Below are 22,004 nucleotides of genomic sequence, written 5' to 3' on the forward strand. Positions count from 1 at the left end.
TTCTTCCTCCTCGGTGCAATGTGAAAATCGTGGAGGGAATTATATTTAGTAGATCATGTCACAATAACAGCTCTCTCAGTAGCGGGACTCTCTCCCTGCTAGTTAAGGTCTGCATGGGAGCCCTGACATTCAACTGTATTTCCTGTCGCAGTCCAGGCAGAACAAACATGTTTTCTTTGTGTTTTGTATTTCTGTGCTTGGTTTGTTACATAAATATTATTGTACTTTTCAGCAGAGTGAAAGCGCAATGGGTCTTTTCCAGTTTGTGAGGCCCCCTGGCAGTGTTTGAATGGACTCCACTCTACACAATGGGTATGATGACAGAAAATATTGTGTTTATAGGCACACGCTTAAGTTGTTTATGGGCACGCACATGAAATTTCTTTGCTTTTGACAACTCAACAGCCACAGCATGCACATTCGGTATAGGGTATATATATATATATATATATATATAGTCCCTGCTATTTACTCTTTACTAAAGTTGAAAGTCACCAGCCACTCAGCTTGAAAGTCTGGTGCTTTATTTATATTGAAAGCAATATGACCTTACAACCTCAACAGTTCTTCAGATTTTTCATGCATGAATTACAGGCTTTCTGCACCCCGGCTACTATCCAATGAGTCTTACTTAAGCCTGACTCTCACACCTTGATTCTTGTAGCCAGTGGGACAGATTTGGTCTTGTGCTGTTTTGCTGGCTCATTGGAACTACTAGAATGGGTTTGAAGAAGAGCTGTTAATGACCCTATCAACTCCAGATAATACAAGATTTCAGGTGAATTTCTTGTCCTCTTCTACACAAATAAAAATATATTGGTTCTGTAGGTCTCTCTCTTTTGCTAGTGAGACAAATTTAGATACAGTGGAATTATTGTAATGTTGACGGGGGGTGGTGGCCATCAGGAGGAAAAGCAGGTTTACAAGGCTTAAATATTCACCCCCTGGTGTATTTATTTCTCCTTGAAATGAAAGGCAGCCACAGCAAAAGGTCAGTCAAGGTTGAGTTATTGTGTGAGTCATGACCAAATTGTTTCCTTCTGGGCTCTTCAGAAAGACACTTCACAAAGGCTCGTTGGTTCTGCCGAAATGAGACAGGTAGCCAATAGTCACTGATGGGACAAGCTCTAAGAATGTGGGTACACATACAATTCAACTGAGGAAATAATTTGATATATAAACAAATTTACTGGCAAGTGCCAGCCTACAGTGTGTTTACTGTCCAACTAGCCAAAAAGATGAGTTTTTTCCATCTATCAAATTTCATCTCTATCAAAATGTAATTTTGTTTTGAATTTTTATATTGTACATTTGGTGGCTCAATTCGAAAATAAAACCCAAGGAAAGTGGATGGATGGATAAAAATTAATCCTATTGCAGTGTTTGTCCAAGCAAACAATGAAATGGGATTCATTTTTAAATACTTTTTTATGAAAATGTAAACTCTCAAACTTCAGTTATATATACATATTAAACACAGTTATTATATAAACTATGTATATTCTTACAATGATCAATCTTACATTCCAATTAAATATGTAAGGTAAACACGGAGGCTTTGTTTCAAAGCCCCACTGCCCATAAATGTACTTTCAATTAAAATTTCCTTTATATGCATATAGCAAACGTGAAACAATCAGTATGTTATCAAAATCTGACCTCCTAGTTTGTACCCAAATGGAAAAAAACAATGTTGAGATTTGCAGTTCCATCTAAGCTGTTCATTATACAGGGGTTACAAAAGCAAATAATTCATTTTTTCCTATGTCTCGAATTAGCATGGGTGACACGGCCATTGTTGTGGCGAAAATACCCTTTTGCAGCATGAAACGCTATCTGATAATTCCTTTGGGGCCACAGAGGTGGCAGTTAATATTTATGTCCTACCTTTTTACAGAGAAGAAAAACTGGGTTAAACGTACAAACAATTGAGGCCTCACTAAGAAGGAACAGGGAAAATAATAATCGGTGTTTCTAGAAGCAAAGCCTGGCCTTAGAAAACAGCAATGACACTACATTTTAATAACGGGCAGTGGTACTGATTGATTGATAGGAGTCACAATCCAGACAGAATACAGAACTCTCTTTGCTATTTTCCAAATGACTTCCAGGGCTACCTGTTTACTGTTAGTTTCTTTGTATAGCAGATAGATGTCATTCAGACACCATTTTGAGCTGCTGCTGCTACTACATTGTTTCCTGACTGTCTACAGTCACTGTGCCTCTCTCTGATTTCAGTAGTCCTATCTATTTTTTACTCCTCCAAGTTGCTCACATACTATAGGCAGGAAATGGCCATATGAGATAATGTGTTGAGGTGATATGAGGTGATATGATTTTACTTTAGTCCAGAAAACGGTTTCCTAAATGTTTTGTGTTTCATGATTTAATTACAGTTATATATTGTAATGGATAATTATGCTACCTCCTTTATGTAGAGCAGCAGATGCAAATTTATGTGCAGTCTATACAATCATTTTAAGTTATCTAACCATTGAAAGATGGTTTCAATGGAAACCTCATCTATAATGTGTCTTAATTCTCATAATTATGACTACCATGGTTTGAGAGAAACACCTGATTTATGGTCAGACATCCATTGGCTGGTGTTCATGCAGTCTGGCGTATTATTTCATAGTTTTGTCGCCTCCACATGTTAAAAACAATCTGTTCTTTTGTATCATTGCATCATCCTTTGTCTCTCACAGGTGTTTCAAAATGTCTGGCTCTGCAAAGACAAAAGTCCAGGTCTGACACCAGTGCATTTCATTCCCCTTTTCAGATCCGTTTCCTTTTGTGTGTGTATGTGTGTGTGTGTGTGTGTGAGAGAGAGAGAGAGAGAAAGAGAGAGAGAGAGTCTGTTTTCCCAGAATGACAGCCCATGTGACAAGGAAACCCATGTCTTTGGCCTCAAAACATGTTTTCATCTGCACCACATCTGCAGCTTTCTATGTTCCTGAAAAACATTATTTTTCTCATGCTATAGTTCACTGGGTACTAACTGAATGTATATCCAAAGGAGGACATATTGATAAAACCATTCCAAAGGTCAGACTTAGTGTTCAAGGAGGGACTGCTTAGGCTATTGCTATTGCCAAAACAAGCTGTACTATATTTAGGTTTGATCATTAACATCCAAAACAAGATTTTGAATAATTTCACTATTATTCTATTATAAGTCAATACACCAGTTAATACCATTACCTGACAAACCAACAAGTGTTGATAAAACTGTCTATAAAATAAAACCTGGGTTATTTGAGGAACATTTTTGGGGATTTGATTTTTTTTATCCTTGAACTTGCCTTTGTTATGTGTATAAATACTCAGTGAAATAATCTTAGGGTAAAGTGTATGGTTGTATTTAGAAGCATTGGAACGAAATCCCATCAGAGTCTCAGATCCTGTAGCTACAGGCAGCCTGGAAACGTTATCTGATTAGAACACACAAGGTGACAAGCAAATATCTGGTAGGGACTGTAACGCAATACCCTCTAATCACAACAGTAGTACATTATACTAAACAACCAATTAGATGGGTGGGCCAGGACTCTCTGCTTAAAAAATGAGAGTAAGGTATTAGATTATGTCGAAATGAGATATATCTCTCTTAATAGGGCATGTACATTTGTAAGGACTTTCCACATTTCCCGTGCCCGCCTAAGCAGTCTGGCATGGGGATTTTGATGCGTAAAGCCTGTGGCAGGTTTCCCTGCTCTGATGCAGAAGATGATTCTCTCAGTGATGTCAAGAGGCTGATTTTTTTTTTTTTTTTTTTTTTCATTTCAAATGATTTCTTCCATAATCCCCTGTCTGGCTGTGACATGCATGGTTATTTGACCTTCAAGTGTGGAAAAAATAAAAATCCCTGAAATTTCTCTTTCGTGCAACAGTAGTTAATCTGGCCATGTAAATTGTCATACAGCTAACCCCAGGTGGCAGACTGCACTAATTCCCAACATTTGAGGAGTTTTGAAATCTCCCCCCATTTGTTCCAGATTGTTGTCATGTAGCCTCTTTCTCAATTTTATCTTACTGTGCAGAATCAGTATTATATATTTGTGCTGTACTGCAGGGCTCCTGTTTAGCATGTTTAGGTGTGAAACATTCACAAATTGCTGCTGTTGTGTAGTGTTACTGTAGCGTAGCGAAGTGTGCAAACAAGCAAATGTCCATACAAAAACATACTAGATGATTAGGCAGTTTTAGAAGAAAACTAGACTGTTGTGCATTACCACATCGTAAAACACATATAGCAGATCACTAAGTGTACATTAGGCTCACCTCACTATGACAAGCTCTGCACTGTGAATGCAATTCTCCGATACACATGCACACCACCACGCCAGTTATGCTGTACATGATTGTTTGAAATTGCCCTATTAGTATCCATTCAGGTATGAGAAAAGCTTAAGAGTACCACACCATAAATGTAAAAACATTAATCAAGTGTTACATTAGGGGATGCACAATGTATAAAAATATGAATTATTTAGAAAATGTGCAATTCATAAAAGCATTCTATACCAGCTGGGATGAGAGGTAACAGCTGGCATTAACAACAGTTAGAATTAATGTTACCACCACACACACAGTCTGTTCTTTTATAACCATTACCCACTGGAGCTGAATTTTTAAATTTATGTGTGGCCTGGTTGTTGGCTTTGTATAGTAATTTTGAATGACAATTTTAGATTCAGTCTCAATATGTTACTTAATAATTCTTAATTGTGAAAAGTAAGCATCTCTAAGGGGTTAAAAGTACCAGCTTTGTCCATCTGTTGCTAAGGAAGTGGAGCCTGTAGTGCAGGAAACAGGGAGAGGAGCTTCCTGTTATGCTGAAAGGTTTTAAAGGGCTGTTGTCCTCCAATCAGAAATCAGACTTATGGCCATGAAATTAGGTTTGTAATGGCAAAAGACTGCTAGTATCCTAGAGAAATGATTTCCTAAAGAATTTTAGAACTCCCAATGTTCATGAATGCTTCAGGTGTCAATAATGAATCCTGACTGTGCAATCAATCAGAGATGTAAATGAAGCAGAGGAATTTGCTTTTCTTAGTCAAAAAAAAAATACATAAATAAAAATATTATCCAGCACCCTGAAAACTTCCACCCTAATGACACCCTGGATAGGTGCATCAGGGAGATGGATTGGACCCTTCCATGTGGTACTAATTTTATAAAGATTCATCCAAATCCATCTATCAGTGTTCCAGTTATTCTGTTCATAGACAAACTGTTGACAGAAGTAATTATACAGCATCTTGCTTACTAAATTACTCTGTGGGTGTATGGTGAATCAGTGAATATTCATTGAAAAGCTTTGTTTTGAAGATGTAAATGCTTTGAGAAGTTAGAGCTAGAAACGAATTAAATGTCTCACAAGCGTGATTGACAAGCACATTTGCTCAATAAAGCTTTGAAAGAATTTCACACAGAAGGCAGCAGTACTATATTCTTGTGATCACTGTCATTAGCCCGACACATTACAGCTTATCCCATTGTGCCATTTATCCCACCCTCTTCATTTTCCTAATTGACCTTGAACGCAATGGTCGATTACCCATCCAAATGCTTACGACTGAAAATCGTGCACACATCTCAGCTGTGTACCATTTACCAAAAATATTTTGCTCTTGCGAACTGTGCGTGTTTCCACGAGTGTTATTGCCTTGAATGCGAGGTACTCAGGTTCGGTCAACAATCCCTGACAGAGCAAAAGAGCTTCCTCTTCAGGAAACAGGAGGAAATACCTCCTTTATCCCGCTCCAACTCCAAATGCAAGCGCACCCAGCAGAGCGTCAGTAAATCTGTAGCGTGCGTGGAGAGCGGAGGACCAGTCCAGTTTAAGAAAATTTTAAAAAATGACTTTGGAAAGATAAACCGGAGCAGGGAATATTTTGTATTGTTTCACTTCCCACGTCCTGACAATTAATACTTGCTCTTGCAATTCTCCTGGAATAAGTTTACCCAGTGTTTGGATATACTGTGCGCTTTTCTGAAGACGGAGAATGATGCAGAGAAGCTCCGGGTGCTAATGCGGGCAATGTCCCCAGAATGAGCACAGGTAAGAGTCTGTACTTGTACAAAACCTTAGAAAATTAAGTTTTCACGCGTTAGGGCGGGAAATTAGATTACTTAGATTTTTTAAAACAATGTTATTCTGTAACTCGAAATGTGAAACGTTTCTCTTTGAACGGGATGGGTATGAGTGATGCAACCTATAGTATACGTACATTTTGTAGTTGTATGCAGAGAAGGCAGCTTACAGTGTGTGCATGTTTAATAAACGACAAAGTTAACTCCAACGTGTTGCCTATTTTGTACAGCATTCGGTGGTATGGTTAAACTACTGCGCTGTGGGTATTTCCTCGATAACTTCCACAGTATTATCGCTACAGTGGAAGTATTAGAGTATGAATTCAAACTTTTATATTGTTCGTTTCAATTGTGATGAGGACACTGTAAAACTTACTTCAACACGAATTTACTCTGAGCAGCAGAACTGTAGGCTAGCCGGAGGTTGTGAACCTATTCATTTATGCTTTTGTAACGGCGTCAGAAAATATTGAGGTCTGACGCATGAAACAAAACCCATAATACATTGACAGATTTGTCAATAGTAATTATTGAACAGACTGTTATTGATCGAACTGGCAATATATTGTGATCTATTGTGATCGGAAGATATCACTTGCGTCTCCAACATTAGAAGATGGACGATGAACAGTTATTCATACTTTGTTAAATATTATGAGAGTATCTTCGAGAGCTCCTCGATATGTCTGTAAAGTAATTATCATTAACAGTCTAATCAAATGGTATGTTACTGGTAAGATTAATTTTAAAAACAAAAAGGTAAAGAGCTATCCTCAAATCTATTCATTCAGAATGATCATGCAAGTGCGCCGTGATTAATATATACCTGCAGCATTTAGCAGGTTGGATAGCACAGTTAATCACCTATTGTCCATTGCTTACAGTTTAGCATCATTTGGGTGTCACCTGACAAAAAGCAAAGTACATGCCTAGTATTATCATGGATTCTTAATTGTGAAAAAATACAGACTTTTAAAGGCTGGAACAGAAAACTGTTTATCCATACTCTCTAGTATGGGCATGAACAACTCACTCAGTGACCATGTGGTGTCCTTGTTCTTGTTTCTCCCAATTCCTTAAATATGTAACTAATACGCTTTGAATCTGAATTGGGTTTTACCTCATCTGGTTTTCCTGATGTAAGTCAGTTGCTAACTGAAAAGTAATCATGAAATCCTCAGGACCCCCACCCCCCAGAACTCAAATTAACCATTTCTTATTGTATCAAGTGACCTTGCATAAGTACAAGTTAATGGTCTGAGTTTTTAATTTTGGTGTTAGGGAGCTGTCATATGTCAATACACATAGCTATAAGCAAATGTGCTGTCAGAAGTGTAGGCCATATGTCATTCATAACCAAAAGTATATTGAATTTCAGCTCAGATTCTGGAATCTTGGAAGTACTAGTACATTATATAACAGGATAGGCAGAGGTGGAGGGTGGAAAAGGTCCAAATAATTCCCAGCCTGATATCCAATGAAAAAATGAAAACACTGGCAATGACCCTTGTTCAGCATCCGCTCAGTCATGTCTGTACATCATGGTACATTGTGTAATGAGCATGATGAGGTATCTTGCACATGACTTGACACCCTTAATGATGCAGGTTGGGAGAGAGCAAAATGGTGGGTTGTACTGAATTGTGCATAGCTATCTAGCTCCCAGTAAGTGGTATTGCCAAGCCACCCCAAACTTCATGGTCATTGGATCCTTAGCCGGCACTGCCTCCCCACACCACATTAACTTAAGGCTTCCTGCCTTAAAGGGTAGACACACACAGCCCAGCACGGATTGACACAACCTCTTAAGGACAAGTTGCAAAGCAAAGCAAACCTGCTGAAGGACAAACAAGAGTCGTACTTAAATTTCATGCATTGACGCAAATAGATTTGAAACTTTTTAATTAGCTGACTTGGTTTCTAGTCAGTTGACAATAGGAATGAGTATGTCAAACAATTGCAAATTTCAGCGCCAGTGTATTTCTCTGTTTATTTTAGCACTTTTAAGAAAAACGTGAAAAGGTGAAATCAAGATGAAGAAACAAACTTTTTTTCAGACCTTACTGTGTTATCCTCAAGTATTTATTTTTCCACATTTTTATTTTCATATTTCTGTGTGAGGATATATGCATGTTATGATGCATCAATCAGTCAGTCAGGTTCAGGTAGCCAGCTGAGAGTGGAAGTATGTTCAGTACCTCTGGCCTATGAGGTAAACCTGAAGGCCTGCCCTCATCTTAAGAACACAGGCATCTGATGTGATTATTATTTTAGGCTTGATGTTTTACAAGCTTTATCTGAGATCACATCCTGCAGACTGTACAGTACATTCAAGGTCCCAGTATAGCTGTCATCCCCAGTTTTATTTTGTTTAATCGGGTTCTTGTTTGCATATCCTGTTGCACGCAAGGGCTTTGTGAGACTAAGGCTGTTGTTGTTTCTGCTTCTTATTGTTCTTTGACACGCTGACAAACCATCACAGGGGGAAAAACAGATTCTGAAAGGGCTTCTCTCCTGGTGAATCACAGGAAGTGGCATAGGGAAGTCCAATGGTGTTGCAATAATGTCCTTCCAGGGGGTTCACAGAGAAGCCTGGGGCGCTCTGCTAATATCCTTCCCCTGTATACTTCCTGCAAGGAGTCTTTCAAGGGGAGTCTGCTGAAATAGTTAATTAGTGTGGAAAACAATATCTCAGCAGAAAGAGGTCTAGAGTACACTTTGGCTGAAAGGACATGTGTTGTAGCAGGTACAGAATAACAGGAAGGGACCAAGGAGCGTATGAGTTCATTTGATCAGGCGGAACTCCCTTTTCAAAAGTAATAGGGATCACTTACAATATACTGAATATTCAACTCAGACAGAGATCTTACAGAGCACCATTTCTTGCTCTTTTCAATGGACTTACAATTAAATCAATCAGCTGTGGTCATCTCTTGTTCTTTCTTCAGATGAATGGGAGCTTGTGAGACAAATAAAACCATGTTTCACATGCATGATGTAGGGGTTTATTTATATGAAGAATGAATTAGCATGAAGTGTCAATTAGGTGTCATTTTATCTTTATTATTTTGATATATTGATTGCCCACAGTTAACTCTGTAACTGTCTAACTACTGTTTTTGGCAGGACTCCCTTGTAAAAGAGATGTTGAATCTCAGTGGGATCATTTGTGGTAAAATAAAGGTTAAACAATAATAATAAAAAAAAACTGGCAATACACCTCATTTGCACTCCATAAATAGATGACATAAAATGGAACCTAAGGTTGGGTTCCTGTGGACCATTGTGTGTGTCAGATAAATAGAAACATGGTGCAATGGAATGCTCATGAGACTGGGTAGGTCTGGAAAGGTCTGTATTGGTGTGTATTTATAGAGACACACAAGAGTACTGTGTGTTTCTCTGTCTTACAACATTTTATATAAGGTGTCTGTCTTTGCCACTGAGTGCCATACAACTCCACAGCCTTGGAAGTTACAATCACAGGGAATTGAGGGCTACAAAAAATAAGGAATAATGACAGAAATCTTTTACATTTCCATTGCGCTCCATTGTTATGTCTGGGATGTTTGTTTTAGAAGACGTCTAAGCATTTGTTGATTTCTGGTAATTCCATGGAAATGCTTCTTGCCTTGTATTAATTGTATTAAATCAAGATGGTAGGATTTGATTTCACAGCATTTTTACTAATCATTTTTGTCATTTGTGTTTGTTTTTAGAGTATAAGAAGCCAGCTCTATCTCCAAAACCAAAGATTCTGAGTCACCTGGCTTTTAAATTGCCTTCTTCCCTGATGTCAAGACCTCGTGCCTCTGCCAGGGGTCCCAAGCCTCCCGTTGCACCTAAACCCAAGGTGCTACATGACCCAGGGGAGAAATGTTGTCTGAATGATAAGGACAGTCTAATCAGGTGCAGTAACGGAGACCTGATACTCTCTGAGGAGGAGCTGGATCAGGAGAATGAGCCAGAAGGCTCCCTGGGAACAGGTGACAGGTATGAGGAGGAGTGTGACAATGAGGAGGAATTGGAGGTGGAGCCTCACCCTGTCTCTGAACACGAGGAAGAACAGAATGGGGCAGATGAGGTGTTAAGTGACACTGTAATGGAAGGTAATGATTGCATGGACACTCCAGAAATTAGCGACATTGAGAACCTTTCTGATTCAGCAAATGAGATTATTCACAGAGAATGTGCAGACGATACACATTCAGAGAGCTGTGATGCTAGTAATGTGTCTGAGGACACCAGCGGGCTTTCAGAGTTTAGCTTGACTTCAGATGGGGAAGGAACAGACTCTCAACAGCATCACGAGGAGAAACCAGAGGACCTGGGAGTGGAGAAAGAGAGCTCCCCTGAGGGTGCTGGCCCTGCTGAGGAAGCCACAGACCAGTTTGATGCTGTGGAGAAACCACATGGTGAAGAAAATGAAGCATCCTTTGCTAAGCTTGATGATGAGGACTCAGAAAGTAGGGTCTCAGAAGGGGATCATACAGTACAAGGATCTACACCACTTTCAGTGGACGTGAACAGGAGTGAATCTCCTTCCCCATGTAAGGAGTGTCCTTATGACATGATTGGTGCTCCGTGTGACAACTGTGAACCTTCAAAGGATCTGAGAGATGAGGATATTCCTGACTATTCTAGTGATGGGGAGCTCGTAAACACCACAGACTCATTAGAAAATTCCCACCTTGCAGAAGAAACTGCTCCCACCTTTCAGCCTTACTCTGTCATTGACACAGATCCTGTCACAATTGTAGTAGATGACAAGAACATTGGAGCTAAGATTGGACTTGACTGTGATGCTATCACATCCAAACCGTGTTCCAATTCACAGGAACTGCTAGTTACAAATTCTGACACCAACCCTGAGCCATACTATGTATCTTCTGAAGATATAGTTAATATTGAGGAGAACCAAGTTCAGCCCGAGGGTGCAGGTCACGAACCTCCAGAGTCAGAGCATCCCCCAGATGAAACAGCCCAGGTCATGGAGAATAAAGAGAGATCTGACCACTACACAGATATTGATGATGAGTCTGTCTGTCAGGATGCTGAGGACTTGCAGCAACTTGAATGCATTTCGTCTGAGGACTATGTTGAGATAGGCGACAGTGACGAGGAGGCCACAGATAAGCGCCGGAAAAGAGTTGCAAAAAAAGGTGAACGTACAGGCAAATGTCGCAAAGCTCTTCTCAACCAGTGCAGTCAGCCACGCTTTAGGCTGTGCTCAATCACCGTACCAGCAGACATGGACATGGACAGGGCCTCTGAGCTCACCAATAGACTAGTGTTTGCTGACACTTCTGACGTGTTCGGAGATGATATGGACTTTGAAGGCCATATCGTGCCTTACATGGAGGATGTTGACACAGAGAGGGACAACATTAGTGATGAGCATGTCTATGAGGAGGCAGGACTTGACTCAGAGGGTGAGAACTTCCTCAACATGGACAGAAAGAGTGTTGTCACACGATCAAGGTCTCTCTCTGGAAAAGTACCCGGTTACGTACCTGAGACCGTTCCAGAGGAGACAGGAGGTGAGTACCAAACCCATGACTACTATACAGTGGCCTTAGACAAAAGTGGTCACCCACTGAGTGATAGTGAGCAGTTAGAGGTCAACCGAATGATCCCATCTTCAAAGGCACGACGCTTCATTTTATACCCTCGCTCCTATTCTGTAGAGGGACGGGAAATGCCAATGTGTGTATATAGAGAGACTGAGCATTCTCCGTGTGAGGAAGGCAGAATGAAGAGAACAGATGACAACCTCTCTCTGCCGTGTTTCATTGGGTCCTCAGGCAGCTTTTCCCAAAGAAGCCATCTGCCCTCCAGTGGTATGTCCACCCCAACTTCAGTGGTGGATATCCCACCTCCTTTTGAGCTTGCATCTATTACCAAGAAGCCTATCACCAAAAGCTCCCCATCTCTGTTGATTGAGAATGACTCTTCTGACAAGCAGAAAAAGAAGAAGTCCTCCTTCAAGCGTTTTTTGACGCTGAAGTTTAGGAGAAAGACAGAGAACAAGGTCCATGTGGATGTTAACGTGTCCTCCTCACGGTCTTCTTCCGAGTCCAGCCACCATGGGCCCTTGCGGGTCTTGGACATGGACAGGAGGAGCACAGGCAGCTCCCCACAGCTCAAAGTTCGGTCTGGGAAGCCACAGCGTTTGTCTGACTCTCCATCCACTTTCCTGTTTTACAAAGATGGCAAGAGAAAAGGTGGGCCCAAGACCTTCAACAACAGGCGCATATCCCGAGTGGAATCATTTGAGGACCGTTCCCGGCCCCCCTTCATGCCCCTCCCACTGACTAAACCCAGGTCCATCTCCTTCCCAAATGCGGACACATCTGACTATGAGAACATTCCCGCCATGAGCTCTGATTATGAGAACATACAGATCCAGCCCAGAGCACCCACAAGACCAGGGACTTTTGCAGAGTTCTTTGACGATCCAAATCGAGCGCTTGCCTCTGCCAATGAAAACGATGGCTATGTGGACATGAGCAGTTTTACTGGGTTCGAAAACAAGCCTCAACAAACTGACCAGGAACCTGAAAGGTATTGTACGCTGTTATGTTCTTTGAGATATGCCTGTAAAGAAGTGAAAAGGATCTATTTATATGATTTCTATAACTTTAAATTACAAGTGATAAATGACATTTTTTCACAGGAAGAGCTTTCAACATGACAGGAGAAGAAATACATTTTTATTCAACGTTTCTAAGTTACTGTGAAGTGTAGTCTGTTTTTTTAAATATTCTAAACTATGCATGATTTAAACAGATAGGTTTTCTCTTTCATAATGTCAGATCTCCATAATTAAACCAATTTTTTCTTATTCACTCCTTTAATGATGAGATAAGAATGATGCTGAAAGCACTATCTCTGAAAACTGATCCAGTCATATTGTAGTAAGGCTTACAAACACAAATACAGAATATATTTACAGTAATGAATGAATTGCCTTTTATGACTTACCACCCCCTTCATTAATGTCAGGCCTGCAAAGATGAGTTTATATACATGCTCACTGTGCCCAAACAGTTCCATAACATTTAAAGACTCCCTCAGATCTGCCATACTGTACTGTACTGTAATCATGGGTTGGCTTGGCTTTTGTTTACAACTTTAATTGTGAGACCCTCTTGTGCAACTAATTCTTAGACAAGATTATGGGAGCTTTAAGAAAAAATTCTCTGGCTGTGTCATATTCTCATGTTTGTTGTTCATATTCCTTTTTCTTAGATAGCCTGGCCATAAGCATGAGTGTGCGAGTTTGCATCTGTGTGTGTGTGTGAATGTGTGAGTCTGATACTTAGATGGACTGGAGGTAAAGCAGATTCTCCTTGTTGACGTGTTAATTGTGCCAGCTGTCTCTCATAAAAATTTTAATCCCTTTTATTAAATTGTGCCTAATGATGTGGACAGTTTTCACAAGGCCCCCAAGAAATGAGACTCTATAACATTATAAAATGGCACACAGCTCTTTGCCATGACTGCGTTACCCACATTTGCCCGATGCTAGTCTACCCCCGAGCCACAATTAGGTATTTCTGTGCAGTGGCATCTTTGGCTTACTTAAAGTTAAACCATAAAGGAGAAGGACATGGGAATTTGAGAAGGAACACTGCAAATGTGTTGAAAAATGGTGAGCAAACTGTACCTGTGAACAGTAGAGTGTAGCTTTTGGTTATACCTTTGCAAGGGACCCCTGTTCTTGTGCTTTTGAGTATGCCATTTAACATGGGCTGTAGTCAGGAAATATCTATGTGTATAGAGGTATATGATATTAAAAGTTTACACTAGGAAATGGTGTTGTTTTTTTGTGGATCTAGATACAGTCCATAGATATACTCCAGTTGTCTCCCAATTCAAGGTTATTTCTGACCATACGCCAAGTGAACCCTTACAACCCTCACAATTGGGGCAGTGAGTGGTCTTTACATAGCCAGGAGCTATTTCTAATAACAAGCAATAATGTATTTTGAAATGCCCTTCATTGGAAGACACAAAGAGTTCATAGTGATTATTGTGGATAAATAAAGAATACTGCAGGATTCTGACAGGAAACACTACTTCACTTTATGAGGAAACATTCATTTTTTCCCTTGTGATACACTAACAATAATTTATGACTCTTATGATGGAATATGGTTTCTGTCTCAACACTTGTATAGATATCACTGGGACAGCATATTGCTCTTTAAGCAATTCTGTTCTGGAAAGTGACATTTTGGAGAATATTTTATTCAACTGCTCCCAATCAAGAGGTCTATTTCTTTCAAATAAATCAATCTGGTTTTGCCATATCTGCAGTGTCCTTGCCATTCTTGTTTGTTTATTCGTGAAAGAGATCTCTGAGGTTACCAGTATATTGTCTAGTCCTTTTGTAGTGGAGTTTATCTGCTAAAGCATTTATTGAGTGCTTTGGGAGACCTTTGAAGCGTTCATCTAAATGGCTCTTTGATATAGATTTGTGTTTGAGCATTTCCAATTCTACTGATAATGAGATCTGACCAAGGTTCACTCCTGGTGATGTGCTGGTCAGTAGTTGCATTGTGAAGCTGTTGTCTCATCCTTCGAACCCTTGCTGATCTGAAGGGACAATAGAAGGAAGCATTAGGATGTCTGTCTTTTCTCTCAGGGGAGCTGCAGGCTGTTTTCATTGGTGCTTTTGTTTTCAGCTTGGGGTTGACATTGCCCCTGTCCTCAGTGGCTGCCCAGCTGATTTATTGTCTGTGCATTAAGGAGTCATTCATTGCTTCTCACTTCAGCCAATCAGAGTAGAGCCTGTATCTGAGATATTATCTCAATGTCAGTTGGCTCTCTGACCAAGGGATGCCTTTGGTAGGAACAACCACCAATAATTTTAAGTGCAGCTAAACCCAATCTTCAATCAAAAGGATGTAACTGATATTCCCACAGATGTACCTTTCTAGCGTTAGTCATGATTGTAATATTTATTTAACATTAAATTACAGCTTTTATTGTATTTTTATTATTTTTTTTTTATACATTGATACATAACTAAAAAGAAACATATGTATTCATGCAAAAAATTTTCAAAAATATGTCTCTGAGCAAGGTGAATTAAAAGACTCATGAAACTTACGAGTTACCATAATAATGAAAAAATTGAGTTTGGATATTTGTATTCATGCTTTTTGAAGCCTCTCATTAACATGTCTCAACACTGCCCTCTAAAAATGCAGAAAACTCTAAAAGTGCATTGTCTATAATTTGCTGTTTTAGCAGCCACACTGAGGTTTTCCATCAGTTCAGATCTTGTTTTCATCAGTACAGTGTTAAACAAGTGGGGATAGTGTCCCCTGCTGATACAGTGTTCTCACAGAGAGCAGAGACAGATGAAGTCATTTCATCTCACACTTGGAAATATATCACCTGAGAATTTGTATCCTTTTAAGATCAGTCTTAAAGAAAGTCAACAATTTTTAGACTTACAAGGATTTAATGTTGCCTTTATATTAACCTAATGAATCTAATATCAATATCTTTTGAAGTGAAACCAGGTCAAAAGTATTTTTTTCACTAGCAGCCATACTACTCTCCTGCTTTTCTGCATAATGGCTGATGTAGGGCTGCACTTGGTTAGGACTTGGGTGGGAGGCCCCCTTAGCAAACTAGGCAAGCCAACAGGGGGCATTCTTCTCATTGGCCCAAACAGATGACCAAAGCCCAAATGGGAATACTGTGCTGTAGGAGATGCCTTCTTTCAGATGAGATATTAGTCATTAAAGATCTATAATGCAAAGCATAGATGATTCTAAGCTGTCATGTCTAAATTCACAAATCAGACCCTCACAATCTGGTCATGTAAAAATTCCCTATTGACACATGGCTAAATAATTTTCTCCCTCTCGCCCTTAGCTAAAGTATGTGCAATTCTGGCATGAAATGGTTGCTATGCGTCACCTAGGTGGGTTCTAGGTGGTTAAGCTAAGCTAAGCCTCCATCACTTCACTGTAAAACATTTTTAAAGAGTGTGCAACATTGCTTTCAGTCCATTGAGAGTTGTGGCTATTAGTTTGAATAACTAGGTGGCTCAAAGGAAATGCCAGCCAGTTCTGATGAAGTAAATTATTCCTGCTGATTTGTGATGAGCTGCTGTTTGGCAGTAGTACAGCTAAATATAAGATACTGTCTAATGCTATAAACTCCAGCTTGGTCTAGTACATACTATATATGTGGCTCAGTAAAGTCTCAGAATTATTTTTCTACTGTCATATTCTGCATACTCATCAAAGTTTATAACCATATCTATTTTAAACTGTGCACATGTAGCTCCTGCTCTGACAAGCGTGTTATGTACTACCTAGAGGAAGCAGTGTGCATAAAGCTCTCTGTGACATGCAGAAAGTGAGCTTTAGAAATCATCTCTGTACAGTGAATTTCCCAGCAGAGGAGACTCAGTACACAGGCATGCTGGGGTTTTTACAGGTGTGCTTTGGCTTCTAAAGTCTGACTCTACCAGTGAGAGAGCTCAGAGTCCCTGTGTGTCCTTATCTGCAAACAGAATGTAGTGTAAATCTCATCATAGTGCTCCATCCATCATCTGTCATCTCTAAGCGTATGCTACGCTTCTGCACTATGTTATCTGGTGAGGGGCCACGGCGTGGGAGCACTCTACTGGTTTGTTGGATTTGTCTGGTGAAGAGTCTGTAGCTGTGGTCAGTAGCTCTGTACGTCACTGTAGGTTTTGTGTGGAGAGAGGTCAGCAGCTCTGTACCTCATGGTAGATATTGTCTGGAGGTCAGTCAGAGGTTAAAAACTCTGTACTTGGCTTTTTATATTTTCTATAGAGAGGCTAAACCTTGTTGATCTGTACTTGACTGCAGGTGCTATCAGAGGTGAGTGTAGCTTTTAAATGCTTTGTGATTACTGCTTGGAGAGGGATCAGAGGTCAGTAGCACTGTACTGGTTTGTGGATGTTGTTTGCATAGGTGTCAGAGAGTGGTAACACTCTTCTGGAATGTATGCGTGTTGGCAGATGGGTTGCCTGTGCTGTATTTTAACCCTTTCGCACGTACGGTCACACCGGTGTGATTAGCCGTTTATCACGTATGCTAAAACCGGTGCGATTAGGACGGTAGATTGGGGCAGCAGTGTAGCATAGTAGTTAAGGAGCAGGACTCGTAACTGAAAGGTTGCCGGTTCAGCCTCCTGCTGGGGCACTGCTGCTGTACTCTTGGGCAAGGTACTTAACCTGCAATTGCCTCAGTAAATGTCCAGCTGTATAAATGGATTACATTGTAAAAAAATAAAGAAATAAATAAATCTGTAACCGATGTAAGTTGCTCTGGGTAAGAGCATCTGCTAAATGCCTATAATATAATGAAAAATTATAGCTAATTTTAGCTTTGAGGTAACAGTGATTTAACATTAAAAAATATACCAAATGCGGCAGTGAAAACTATGAGAAGCTTAATAATGCTAATGAAAACACAACAAACCATGTAACGCAACATGCATGCTACATAGCATAAAATAAGTTATGAGCGAAAGGGTTAAGCTGGAAACACCAAGACTAGCTTCGTATTGTGCAGGTGAGAATATAGGTGTTGATTTCACAAGACTATATAGACAGGTTAGCAGCTCTGGTCTACAGATGTTTGTTCAAGAGTGGCTCATAGGCGTCGGCTGGAGGAAGGCCTGGGCGTGGGGCAAGCCAGGCGTCAGCCACAGCAAGGTCACTGCCAGGTCAGCCCCGGACAGGAAGTGTCCTGCCCGGGAGCTTCCACTTCACTGTTTACAGGAAATGCAAGACAAGGGGACCACTGTGACAGGGTTGGGGGGCGGGGGGGTTGTGAAGTTCCCAGACTCCCTTGCAGCTCGACCAGCAAATTGGGGTGTGGTCCTGCATCACCCACAAAGCATTGTCATGAAAGACCTGGCTGCAAAAACACCAGAGGTTGTTTGTAGTATCACTCCCTCCTTAGAACTGGTCAGCTGATAGAAGTTTGTTCTGAGGGACTTGCTTTGGCACAATCTGAGAGAGCAGGTCTTCTTGGCTATCTACAGCAGGCCTACACCTTTCCTTCAGTTTTTCTAAAGCAGTAACTTACAGTTTGGAGCTTTCATGAATTTTAGACCACATGCCCCTCCAAGCCTTTGGAAATAGGAACAAATAGGTTTGGGGGTGTAATCATTTTTATGTCCACTTGTAATTTGCTTCACTAAATTTAGCTTAAGGCTGTTATAAAACATTATGGCTACAGAAGCAGTGAGTCCTGGTGTAATTGCATTGCCTGAAGACTATTGTCTAAGTGTCTTAACTTTGTTCTGCAAGTGACTTGCGTGATGTATAGAGTGGAACTTTAATGTGAAAAGTGCTGTGGAAATAATTGTAAATTTCAAATGCGGATGTGCCCACAGAAATCTCTGCAGAAAACAAATACACAGTTTGGTTCCTAGCTTCTCACAGCCAAGACTATGGGCTCATCAGTGGCACCAATCACACAGAACACACAGGGACTTAGGCATAGATTACCTGGATTTGTGAAATACCCTCTGAGTGTGTCAAAACCCCTCTGATTATTGTAATTATAATGGTCACTTAAAAATGTCTCAATGTTCAAAATATTTGACATAATTTACATAATTTAACATAGAAATCTTGATGTTTCTTGATGGTTTATTCCAAAATTCTAAGCTCTATTGAGGGAAATAGTTCACCTGAGGCTACAGTGTGTGCTCCAAACATGTTAGGTAAAACTGATTTAATACCTCAAGTCCTTGTCCTTTTCTTACTTATACATAATTGACTTGAACAGCATTAGCACTACATTTTTGCAGTGTGCAATGAGAAACTGGATATTCAAACCCTTTTAGTGATGTGCTGGTATTGTCACTGAAAAGCACAAGATAGTATAATGGAACTTTGACTTGGGTCTGTTCATTCTTTATACTCTTCTAGTCCTGAATATCCCCAAAAGGCCACATTTTAAGTCATAATTTACGAAACTCCTATTGATCAGACATGGCTTCAGTTTCAACTCAAGCTGAACTAAACCACACCATTAAACAAACAGTCACACTCCCCATCACAAGTGTCATATGTTCCCCCCAGCACATTCCATATCAACAGTGAAAGAATATTCAACGACAATGATTAATCAGCGAGTGCAATGCATAGCACACCCTTTTTTCTGTTCTGATGAAGTATATCAGGCTTTTTCCTCTATGCTGCTGCAATTTCCTGAACAAGAGGTGTCTGAATGTCATGGCTCCACTGTATATTATGTCTTTTCACAAGTGCAGCACTTCCTCACAGTTCTCCATCTGTGAACCGAAATGCTAGCATAGAAGAAAAACAGTCGCATGTGCTATCCAATTACCCATTAATGAAAGAGTAAATTAGCTGATAAAACGAGGGCAACAGACTGCAGCATCATATGCGAGGAAGTGTGGCCCTCCGCTGAGTGTTTTATGTATAAACCCACCCCCCAACAAACACCACTCTGTGGGTCCATGGGCCTGCAGGGAAATAGCCCCCCAGCCCAAACAGAATGCAGGAAATGCCGTATTGTGGCACATATATGTCTGAATCTGCAGGGTACTTCAGTGCACTCAGCGACATTCCCTATACGGCAGCATCTGGGTGAGAAATGCCCGGGAAATAATGTTCTGTGGGAATGGTAGGGGATATGAAGTGATTAGGGAGCTCTCCAATATCATGTGTCCTCATGTAAAATTCAGCTCTGGGGAGTGACGCTAGGAGAGGGGGCAGTGGTTCCTCTTTGTATTAAAATGGCCCTGGGGGTACATACTTGTTTCAGGGACGATTAGGGCAGTGGTCAGAGATATCTTAAGGCAGGGACAGATGTCTGAATGTACATCATGGTTTTGTATGCTTATGTAAAGAGTAGGACGGTCCACCTACCTATTTCTTTGTGCCACCAGGAAGTGCTATGCCATGTAGATCCCATGATGTCTTCATTATTTTCAATAGCCAGACTAAATTTTTGCTGAACTGGATTCATTTTCCTGTTATGTATTTGACTGACTAGAGGGTTGTGATGTAAACTAGAGAGAGAGCTTCTATATTCTAGACAAGAATCAGTTTATCATAAGGCTGTTCTGTGGCAAGTGTTTATGGATTGGCAGTACCTTTTAAAAGCGGAATGCTCAGTTTGCTAAAGTGAAAATGGCATGTGGCAGGGTGCTGACTTGCAAGGTAGTTAACATGCAGTATATTTTGAGAGTTCTTACAGATAACTAACTGTGTAAACAGAGATGTTAGAGGCACAAGTGACAGGTTCTGAAATACAGGAATAACAACATTTGCAAGAGCTGCCCCACCTCTCCCCACCGCCTTTGCGACTTTGCAGTATTCCGGTTATTTTTCTTGCCTGTCTGGGGCCACTTTAGAAAAACAAATGACTACTGCAAGAAACATGTTGTTGCAATTGGTTCTGTTTAGATCTGCCGTATTACTTGAAATTCAATCCGTTAACCTCAGCTAACTATTTGTACTGTGTTGCTCTCTCAGATCAATCATTTTGATTGCAGTCATGGAATTCAATCTTTATATTTTCTAAAATGTAGCACCATGTCATTGATGTTCTTTGCTTTTATTCAAAGAATATTTTGGTGGCATGATTTGGCAGACCTAGAAATGCCATATGTGAAACTGTCAAGAGGAATGAGTCAGAGATAACAGAGTTGTCAACATGCAGTAAACTGACATACAGGTGTACTGAATAGAAGAGAAGGTGGAATTAAGTTTGACCTGTTGGCTTTTACTCCTTGGTTGATCCAAAGTATGAGTTTGGGTTTGTAACCTTGGGTTACTATTGATATTGTCATAAATATGATAGCACGTATAATGCCCCTCTAGCATAGGGCCTCTAGTGTGCACCTCAGTTCATATCTGAGATCTATATGAAATAGCTCACTAAGGTAGCGAACATTGAGTGTTAGCCATGAGGTATTTAACAGAATACAGTGTCATCTGTATATTTTATATTATAATAAAAATAATCACCAAAAAGTCCATATAATTTATGAGATACCTCACCCAAGAGAAAGCCCAGCAGGTAACATTTTGCGCATGTAAGTGTGCGTGTATGTGCAGTCAGGGGCTGTGGCATATGCTCCTTTAGAGCCCCTTCCCGCCTGGAGCAAAGGCATTTCGACTGACTTGTGCCATTTCACCTCTATATTCTGAAACATAACCGGGCAATTACTTTAACTGTGTTTTAATGCGTAGAATAAGGTGAGTGATTAATATGCATCATATATTACACAAATAAAGCTTTATGAAGAGTGGTGATTCAAGAAGTGCTCAGGCCAGGCGCTAAATTGGAAGACTGTTCTGGTTAAAAAAAAAAAAAGCTCTGGGTGTCAGAGTCTGAAGATATTATCCCGAAGCATCGGTCTTACAGTTCCATTGTTCCTGTGCGAACAAAGGTTGTAATCCTCAGAAGGGCCTGCTGTTTTATTGCACATTCATCATCAGAGGACCCGACTGGCTGTAAATTCACAAGTGAGAAATCACTCTGGGTTTGATTAATACGGAGACCCCATTTTTTTACAGGGGTGATAACAGCATGCTCAGGAATTTACGCATCCTGTTTAAGAGAAGAAGGCATGGGCATCACACACATCACGCACACACGTCACGTCTTTTATTGAATCTCTCAGGTCTTAGGGATTTAAATCTCACTCACTCAAAGCCTCAAGACAAGTTCTATCTTTTATGGATTTGGATGGCTGCCCATTAGTTGAAATATTGCATGGTAATCCAACTCCTAAAATGTGTGTGTGGGTGTGTGTGTATAGCTTTGATTTAACTAACAGCTAACAAAGCCCTTTTAACTTAATTACTGACGATGACACTTAGATTCTTGTTTGCGTATGTGTAGTAGGTGTCTCATACT

General features: G+C 40.3%; 1 protein-coding gene across 3 annotated transcripts in view; it reads left to right on the forward strand.

Moving 5' to 3' along the window:
- Positions 1 to 5,825: 5,825 nt before the first annotated feature.
- LOC118780502 (FYVE, RhoGEF and PH domain-containing protein 5-like) overlaps positions 5,826 to 22,004 on the forward strand; it is a 44,351-nt gene continuing 28,172 nt past the window's right edge. For all 3 annotated transcript variants that reach the window (XM_036533031.1, XM_036533033.1, XM_036533032.1), the window contains exons 1-2: positions 5,826 to 6,067; positions 9,819 to 12,663. In XM_036533031.1, coding sequence (XP_036388924.1) covers positions 6,058 to 6,067; positions 9,819 to 12,663 — 2,855 coding nt within the window. In that variant the 5' untranslated portion in view covers positions 5,826 to 6,057. The remainder of the gene's footprint in view (positions 6,068 to 9,818; positions 12,664 to 22,004) is intronic.

Source organism: Megalops cyprinoides, chromosome 7 (genome assembly GCF_013368585.1).
Source record: "Megalops cyprinoides isolate fMegCyp1 chromosome 7, fMegCyp1.pri, whole genome shotgun sequence".
Taxonomy (NCBI): domain Eukaryota; kingdom Metazoa; phylum Chordata; class Actinopteri; order Elopiformes; family Megalopidae; genus Megalops; species Megalops cyprinoides.